Source organism: Gossypium arboreum, chromosome 4 (assembly GCF_025698485.1).
Source record: "Gossypium arboreum isolate Shixiya-1 chromosome 4, ASM2569848v2, whole genome shotgun sequence".
NCBI lineage: Eukaryota > Viridiplantae > Streptophyta > Magnoliopsida > Malvales > Malvaceae > Gossypium > Gossypium arboreum.
The window spans coordinates 8,138,604-8,148,149 of NC_069073.1; the positions used below are offsets into that span (position 1 = coordinate 8,138,604).

At 32.8% G+C, this 9,546-nt stretch overlaps 1 protein-coding gene across 1 annotated transcript; it reads right to left on the minus strand.

Moving 5' to 3' along the window:
* Nucleotides 1-1,301: 1,301 nt before the first annotated feature.
* Nucleotides 1,302-6,362, minus strand: LOC108460600 (uncharacterized). The gene is made up of 5 exons (XM_017760159.2): nt 5,967-6,362; nt 4,684-5,557; nt 1,953-2,356; nt 1,802-1,871; nt 1,302-1,574 (listed from the first exon to the last, which is right to left on the minus strand). Exons 2-5 carry the CDS (start codon nt 5,460-5,462, stop codon nt 1,511-1,513), a joined length of 1,317 nt encoding a protein of 438 aa, XP_017615648.1. The 5' UTR covers nt 5,463-5,557; nt 5,967-6,362; the 3' UTR covers nt 1,302-1,510.
* Between the last annotated feature and the right edge of the window lie 3,184 nt (nt 6,363-9,546).

Consider the following 9,546-nt stretch of genomic DNA (forward strand, 5'->3'; position numbering starts at 1 on the left):
ATATATATCATACTATTCTACCATATTTATATTTATTTCAAATCTCTTTTGGATTTACTAAAATAATTTTTTAATTTTTTATATAATTACATATCTTCTCTTTTGTTTTGCAATTTGAATTTAATTTTATTTGAATCAAATGATGTTAAGGTAAAACCTTTCGATAATAATAATTTCAATATTTTGAAAATTTTGAGATTTTAACTTTGAATCTCATCTTATCTATATCTATTTTGGCTTAAATTTCATTATATATGAATTATCTTCATATTTATTCTGATTTAAAGCCATACATATTTAGCTTATCAGTCCATTAGTGTTTTATAATGATTTATTTACTATTTATAAGTACAGTTATAGTTATAATTTAAAAATACATATATTTGATAAACAAACAATAAATTCAACAAAGAAAAACATTTTAACAAATTATATTTTTAAACTTAATTTACGAACGAAAATAAAAATAATAGAAATTATCATATTTATCTATTTAATAAATGTGTCACAAATTAAAATCCAAAGAAAACCTGGAATAATTATTGAAAAAATAAAAGTTTATTGGTCTCAGGACGTTGTTATCATAAGCTATCGACTTCCTTTAAAAGGTAAAATATTGATTTTAGAATTGATCGTCATTATATACACAATTAACATATAAAAAATATAGGGGGTTTCAAAGTTTTGCTTGAACTTAACCATCGTCGATGATGAACTTTATAGTTGTTTTATGTAAGTATATTTTCACGCACTATAATTATTTTTAAAATTATAATGTCTAGTTTAACCTGGGGTTTAAAACAGAATGTGGAAAGGTAAAGGGATGGTAACTGAAATTAGTAGTGCTGAAAGTGAATCGTCCCATAATTGCAAAGCATTTCGTTTGGTGTGATAATAGGAAATGAGTCACAATTCACATGCCTCACATTTCATGCATGAATCATGAGCTGCCTACACCTTTATCTAATATTTACTAAACAATCTAATCGACAATTTTCTTTACTTTTAACCATTTTTAGTTTCTTCTTTTCTAATATTGCTTTTCGTTACAATGATGCTGATAAAGGGTGGAGGTTTCTTATTTGAAAATTAATAAATTATAAATTGTAATTTTAGATGTTATCTAGTACGAAAAATGTACTTAATGTCGTCTTTCATAAATATATATATTATCAAGTTTATGCAACTTAAGGTTATTCTCTTTTGAGTGGGTTCTTCGAGTTGCGGATTTTTCTTTTCAATGAAGAAAATATATCACCTCTTAATAATTGGAAATACATAAAAATGGACTAAACAAAGAATATATAAACTTCTCCAAGTAATTCATAAAAAATCTAATTAAATATTTGTTAATGCACATTGGTATGTAACACTCGGGAGGTTTTGGTTTATAATTTTAGTGCACAACCCAATTTGTCAAACAATCTCTTCCATTAGTAAAATGGTATACATTCTTATGCAATGTCAATACATCTCTCTGCGTTCTACAAACGACTGTCGATCAAAACCTTCAACTACATCGGAATTTGGGTCGAACAGTAATCAGTCCTGGCCTCGTTTCATCAAAGCGATACCTGCAAACAAAATTTGCTTCAGCATCATCTTCATCATCTTCAACGTTACTTAGATGAAGAAACTTTATCATGTGTTTTAGTTTAGCCCCATTATTATAAGACAAAAAGAGACAATAAATGCACCTAACTCTTGCAATATGTGCTTTAAACTTTGGGAAGGTGGATGTGTGAGTGTGGTGAAAACTCCATACAAAACGGGATAAAAGGGAAGTGATCAAATGTCTAACCCATTTTCGATGAGGAAGCCTCTAACAGCTGTGGGGAGAGCTGCTTGTCCACGACTATGATTCCCAACACCTGTGGTGGTGGTAAAACAAAAGCATCAGTGCAGCTGCATTGACTAATCTGACAGGTATTTCTTTAATGACACAAGATTACCTGTTATAACTTCTAATGATACAGGTACCTGCCTAGACGAAGTCTGTGATTTACCCAGTTTATCCATAGAACTAATTGTGCCAACAGATGAAGAACGTACAATCCCATTATTTGCCTTCACTCCATTCAGGGAAACTGAACAGCCTCCTGACACCCGTGTCTCAAGCCGTCTCAGATGTTCATGCAAGGCTTGCACAGCTTCTGCTGCATGAAGACCATGCAAGTCCAGCTTCCACAAGTCATTGTCACTATTTCTGATGCTTAAAATTTCTCTGGCTGCCTTAGCATTAAGTCTCTGAGCTGCTAACCATTCTTCTCTAGCATTTTGAGAGTGCTGCTGTGCAGAAAAGTGGTCACCTCTCAAAAATGCATTAGTGGCTGCCCGAGAATGTTGAGATGCTGACCTGTTCAGTGGGTAGAATACATGAATACGAATTCCTAGCATCTATCATAAGCAGAAAGTACAAAATTTAGCTTTTATGTCCCTGTATCAACAAGAACATACAAATCAAGACAGTACTTTGGGCTGTAGGAGATGCATATAACTACAGATAAAAGAATGTCCTCCAAACCTTACAACATTCAAGGATGAACTTTGGGGAGGAGGATTGCTTAATGATAATAGAAAATTCAAAATTCCAATTTATTTATAAAAATACATAAAAAAATTCCTAGATGTACTTCAATGTGATAGTATGGGTATGTTCATAAATCTACAGGATAAATTAGATCTGTGGTCCTTAGAATTACAGCATTTTTTTTCCTTGAACCATTTCAAAATGTGCCAATGTCATCTATCATCACCTTTATGACAAAGACTTGATGAAATCAGCCACGTCAGCATTGTATTAAGTTGTTCCACCATGCCCACCCTACTTTTTTCACATATGGTACAACGGAAAGGGGTTCAAGCAACTTATAAACCTTTTCCTTAAAGCCCAACTAACTTGATTGTGAACTTGTGATTGCCACAGAATTTATGGAGGCATTGATAGTTTGCCAGGAGAAAGATGAATAGATCCAGAGGTTAAATTGGAACTCCTCAATCTTTGAGGGGTAAAAAGTGATATTAATGTCAAACTTTATCATTGTAAGTGCTATTAATCCTGAACTTCTAATACATTCCAACAGACACATGGTATAAATATTATGTGGCAAATTAAAGAAAGATTGGCAATTTGTCAGAAAGGGGCTTAATCAATGTAAAATTAAAAACTAAAAAGACCAACTTGATATTTTCAAAGCTCAAGGATAAAATCATATCCAGATAACACTTTAGGGATGACAATATTTACCTAAATATAGTTGTATTGTTTTATTACTTAGCTATTGCTATTATTTTTATCAAAGTAAAAACAAAATAGTTTTACATGTGTGCATGTGCGTGTGTCTGAATTAGAAAATATAACATTCAATTTATCAATTAAATCAGTCAGAGAGCATGAATAACCTGAAGAAAGAGTTTTCTTACAAAATTGAATTCGAACTCATTCACCAACTCATAAGATAAGATCAAAATCAACTGATTGATTTAAACAAGGGAAATTTTTTAATTAAACAAGCTTGAGGTAACTTAACTCGTAGTGATAACTGGATCAAAACTATGAAGATGTAAATTAGAACAAAATTGACAAAAGTTAGCCCAAGCTGAATAAACGATTCAGTCACCCTAAACCCAACCTGACCTAAAATGTCAACAGATCAAAACCAAAGTAACTGGATATAGGAATATTAAACTGAAATTTAAAGCAATACTAAACCAAAAAAAGAAAGAACTGTTACATCCCAAGACTCAAAGATTTGGACCAAAATTAACCAAACTTGAATTAGCCAAACTTAAATTGAGCAAAACTTCATTCATTTCTCGTACTAAATTCCAATTTGATTATGTATATAAATTGCAAGTTATATTCAAACCCGACCCAAACACAGCTCATCGTTCTTTAATCTAAAAATATCAACAACCTGAATTTGTCTAAATAGAAATTCAAAGCATCTTGAACTATTGAAACTGAAATGACCTAAATCTTAAAGGACCTATGTGGCGGCATGAAAAATGAGCAAGCCCAATCAGACCCATTATACCAAATAGCCACTCCTATATTTGAAGATGTGAGAAAGTGGTTTAGAACTGTTTGCAAAAGAGAGGAAAAAACCAAATTATGGCTGTGATTGCATTAAAAATAACATGTGAATACACATGAGAAGGAATGAAAATAGAGAGAAGAATAACTTCTACATAATTCAAAAGACTTTTCAATAACTCAAATACTTATATAAACAAGGAAATGCAAAAAAGAAGATAAAACTATCCGTTTCTCAATTCTACCATGATTTGCTAACAAATAAGATCATGTAAATTTTCATAATATTCATAAGTAGAGATAATGCCACTATGTGTTTGCTAACGAAATTTAAATGGGCTTCAAATGTTCAATGATGTTGTAAATTAAAGATCTTTGTCAAACAACTCCCCTAAGCCTAACTATTTAAGAAAACATTTCCATACTTGCAAGAGTAGGTTCACAGTCCAGCTTAAATCGCAAGAAACATTACATGTCATTTTATCACACAGTTGAATTCGTAACACCATTTTTACAATTCATGCATGATCCAAAATGCCATAACAAAGGTGTTAACTGGACATGCATGTATCTGTGGCAAGTCATTCTAGTTATGAAAAGGCAAGCCTTATATGTGTGCATTTTACTATAAACCCAAGCAATCATACCTCATCATCCTTATGGCATCCTTTCGATGGCTCAAGTATACATCATCTTCTTCCCATTCAGGCTCAATAGGTATAGATGTCAATTGTCCCAGAATCAGCTTCATATTAGAATGAACATCAAATAGTTTATTCTCATGCACATCAGTCAATATTTTAAGATTTTCCTCTCTTTCATTGGCTTTAGAGCTCTGGCCAACATGTTCAGCTGTCTTTCCTGAAGGAAGACATATGTCACAGTTGGCATTGCTTGGAAAATTAGCAATGGCAGATCCAATCTCATTTTTTTTTGCTTTATCAATTTCCTCAGTGCTGCTTCTGGGCATCATTTGTTTCAATAAAGCTGAAGCCTCATGAATATCATTATTGGTAGCCAACAAGATGTCCTCAATCAAACTATTCTCAGCCCAGCAATTTAACTCTTTAAGCTTTTTAAGGGCTAAATCATTATTGTTTACCCCAGCTATCTTATCTTCATTTCCAATAGGCTTGCCCACATTTATTGATTTTATGGAATTCTTATTCTGTTTCAAAGTTGGAAAATCGCTAGAAGGCTTTAGCACAGATGAGAAAGACCTTCCTGAAAGGTCGTTGCAATTTGTCTGGCTTGTGCAGGGATGGAGAGCCGCCATTGCTACAGGAGGGAAAGGGTCATTTTCAGTTTCTGGTACCAGACATTGTTTCTGCCTCTGCTTAAGATCAAAGGCAGTCCAGCCCGATGATTTGTCTTTACCTCTCGTAGAGGACATCTTTTTAAAAGGGGAGCTGATGGGAAGATTCATTTATGATCAAGTATTAATTGTTGAATACAAGTTCCGTCCCTCCTCTTCTGTTTGCAACACTTGACACAACGAAGGGAAACAGTTCTCGGAGGGACCTGAACAAACAAACAACCTACTGTTATTTGACCTGAAAAAAAAGACGACAGACAACCTATGGAACACTAAGAAACTCAGCATAACTAATCTATGGTTCGTTGTTTATATAAAGATAACCATCCTGCTATAAAGCAAAAAACCTTTAGCTGAAAAGGAAAGGGACTTCCTTTAAAACCCTAAACCTAAGTTCGAAGACAAGCAAATCCCAGTATGCCCTAATTATTAGTATTACTTCGAATGAAAGCAAAAGAGGCGAATGTCAAAAGGAAAAACAAAAGCAACGGTCATACAAATCTTATGGTGCTAGAGAACTCGAATCTACATCAATTGAAAATAAGAACATATGGAAACCCTAAAACTAAAACAATTGGAATATAAAGTAAATCAGGAAGGCAGAATAACAAATACCTTGAATTGGTAATTATAAATAAGGAAGAAACGAAAAATTAGGGTTAGGAGAGATAGAATAAGCGAAACCAAGGCGTGAATCGGTCGAAAGTAAAATCAGAAGGCGGCTGAAAACTGAGTTTGTAAAGCACCGTGTTCATGTTGATGTTGAAGTCCATGTCCATCACGAATCCAATATCGCAGCTTCCGCATCTCTTATCCATAAAGAAGAGAAAATTCCTTCTCCTTCTCCTTCTCTTTCTCCTAATTGAGGACAGAAGGGTCAAAAGGGTTTTTGAGAAAAAAGAGTTCTCCTCCAGCCAGAGGTGATGGCCGACAGAGATTGAGAAGAATTAGGAGAGGTCAATTCCTTTTTCTTTTATAAATTTCAAACAGTTAAAATCAGATTGGTATTTGTAGTTAGGTTAAAATGTGACATTAATCCTTGTGCTCTTCTAAAATTTAAAATTTAGTCTCTATCTTTTTATTTCTAAAGAATTAATTTTTTATTTTTCAGATTTCAAAGTTCAAGTATAATTATTAACCATTTTAAAATTATTTTGCTAAATTCAGGTTTATTATAACATCAATTTTTTTAATTATAGGGTTATAAAGTGAGTATTTTTTATTTTAAAATGTCTTACTAACAAATTTACCAAAAAAATAAACCGTGCTAAACAACCCAATTTAACAAAAAAGTGACATGGCATTTAATGGTGGGCTGGCTATCATTTAAACAGCCCCATTTAAGAGCCCTGGGCAACAGAAGAAGAACAAAAAAAGAAAAAGAACAAAAAAAGAACAAAAAAAGAAATGGAGAAGAAGAAGAAAAGAAGAAGAAGAGAAAATGGAAGTAGCTTCGTACTAGTGATTTCCAAAGGTCAAAATTCGGGAACTCAAAGATGACTACGCTTCCACTACACCAATGCCTCCATGGCCAACACCCTCAATCGCATCATGATTGTCGAGGTTCTTACCATAGCCATTGACCTTGTCAAAATCGAAGTTAAAGCTTCCGTCCTCAATGACAAGTTCATTGCCCATCGACTCGATCTAAACCCTCTCACTAGCCAACGCTCCATGTTTATGCGATTCTTGCGTGATTATGATGCTTGTGACAGTGACAGACAGTGCGAGTTTTGCTCCATCGAGTTCCATCTTCGTGCCAACTGCATGAGTTCCATCTCTGTCGATTTCACCAATTTCGCTGGCTACGAATCTTCTGAACAAAGGTATTTAGGGTTTAAATGTGTAATTTGTCACTGTTTAGATTTAATTGTGAATGTCATCCCTGTAATTTACTAAAAATAAAAAGCTAGCCCTTAATTTTGATATAAATTATTGAATTGTTGATTTTTACTAAATTCATGCATACAATTTATTGAAATGCTGATTTTTGGGTCAACAAACAATATTTAACATTGATATTTGAACAGATTTTCAAGATTTAATAATGATATTTAATTGAATCACAAACCAAAAACCCTACAATTAAATCATAAACCCTAAACCTTAAATATAAACCTTAAACCATAAACCTTAAAACTAGAATCATAAACCCTAAACTATAAACTATAAACCTTATACCTTAAACATAAACCATAAACCATAAACCCTAAACCCTAAACATAAACCTTAAACGTTAAATATAAATTATAAACCTTAAACCTTAAACCCTAAACCTAAACATTAAATTATAAACCTTAAACCCTAAGTATAACCCTAACCATTAGAATTATATCCTAAACCTTAAATCTTAAAACCTTAAAACTAGAATAACAAATATTAAACCCTAAATATAAATCTTAAACCTTATAATTAAACTTTAAACCCTAAATTTTAAACTCAAACACTAAATGCTAAACCATAAATGATAAATTATAAACCCTAAGCTCAAACCATTAATCCTAAATATAAATCATAAATCCTCAATCCTAAACTATAAACATAAACCCTAAAAGTAAAATTACTAATCATAAACCCTAAGCATAAACCCTAATCATATCCTAAACTATAAATCAAACACTAAATATTAAACCCTAAAATCAAACCAAAACACTAAAACCTATATATAAACCACAAACCATAAACTATAAACCATAACCCATAAACCTAAACTCAAACACTAAACCTTAAACACAAACTATAAATTATAAACCCTAAATATAAACCTTAAATACTATAATTATATCATAAACACTAAATTTTAAAACCTTAAAACTAAAATAACAAATCCTAAACCCTAAACTCAAACACTAAACTCTAAACCCTAAACTATAAGCCTTAAACTCAAACTATAAACCCTAAATATAAACCATAAATCTTAAAAAATTAGACCCTAAACCCAAATAAAAAACATTAAACCATAAATATAAACCCTAATACTAGAATAAAAAACCATAAAACCTAAGCATAAACCCTAATTATATCTTAAACCATAACCTCAAACAATAAACGCTAAACCTTAAATTATAAATGTGACAGCCCAAAATTGACCCTAGTCGGAATGTGGTTTCGGGACCACAAAACCGAGGCATAAAAATAATTTAAAATTTATTTTGATGCCTATGATATGTGTTAAATTGTGTGTGACATTTTTGATGATTTGATTTAGTGTTATAAATGTGAATTTCACTAGAAAGGGCCTAGTAGTAAACTTTGAAAGTATGATGGGAAGATGTGGGATGACTAGTTGATCATGCATGCAAAAATAAGGATTTGCATGTCAAATTTCCCCAAAAGAAGCATAGTGGCCGGCCAAGGTAGGTGTTGATGGGCAAGGAAACATGTTTCCAACATGTTTGGTTAGTGAGTTATGTATGAAGAAATAAAATAAAATTAGCATTAAAGAAATGAACCAAAAAAAAAGATGAGCATGGATGCCCCCATTTGCAGTGCAACTAAGAAAGAAAACAAAAAAATTTGTTCATCCTTGTTCTCTCCTTTTTGGCCGAAAATACTAAGAGGAAGAAGAGATTTTTACTTCATTTTCTTTGTTTAGAAGAGATCTAGAAGGAAATTTGGCTAAACTTGCATCAAGAGTAAGCTCAAGAGCTTAGAGGGCCACAATTGGATAAGGGGAAGGAAAAAGTGATCGATTAGCCGTCGAAGCCGTTCGACAACATCCGAGGTAAGTCCTCAAGAAATGACCCTACTCGAATTATGTGAAATGAAATATGGATGTGTAATGATTATTGATTTATGTGTGTATGAGTATTTGAATGATACCCGGGCTAAGTCCCGAAGGCGATTATGCAAGTGATATGTTTGTGTTTGAGCCTTAGTAACGAAAATGAAACATGGATGTGTAATGATTATTGATGTATGTGTGTGCATGAGCAATTGAATGATATCCAGGCTAAGTCCCGAAGACATTTATGCTAGTAATTATATCCGGGTTAAGACCCGAAGGCCATTGTGCTAGTGACCACATCCGGGCTAAGACCCGAAGGCATTCGTGCAAGTTGTTAAATCCGGGCTAATACCCGAAGGCATTTGTGCAAGTCGTTCTATCCGGGCTAAGACCAAGGCATTCATGCATGTGGTTATATCCGGTTGTATTCAAGAAGCTTGGGCTGAAGGTGGCGTTGGTTGCTGTAAT

What these genes read in the sequence shown, in the direction of transcription:
- LOC108460600 (XM_017760159.2), bottom strand. Translation starts at nt 5,462, where the DNA reads ATGAATCTTCCCATCAGCTCCCCTTTTAAAAAGATGTCCTCTACGAGA. An exon ending in ATCATTAGAAGTTATAACAG is followed by an intron (nt 1,872 to 1,952) that starts GTAATCTTGTGT and finishes CCACCACCACAG; the next exon opens with GTGTTGGGAATCATAGTCGT. An exon ending in GGCTTCCTCATCGAAAATGG is followed by an intron (nt 1,575 to 1,801) that starts GTTAGACATTTG and finishes TTTTGTTTGCAG; the next exon opens with GTATCGCTTTGATGAAACGA.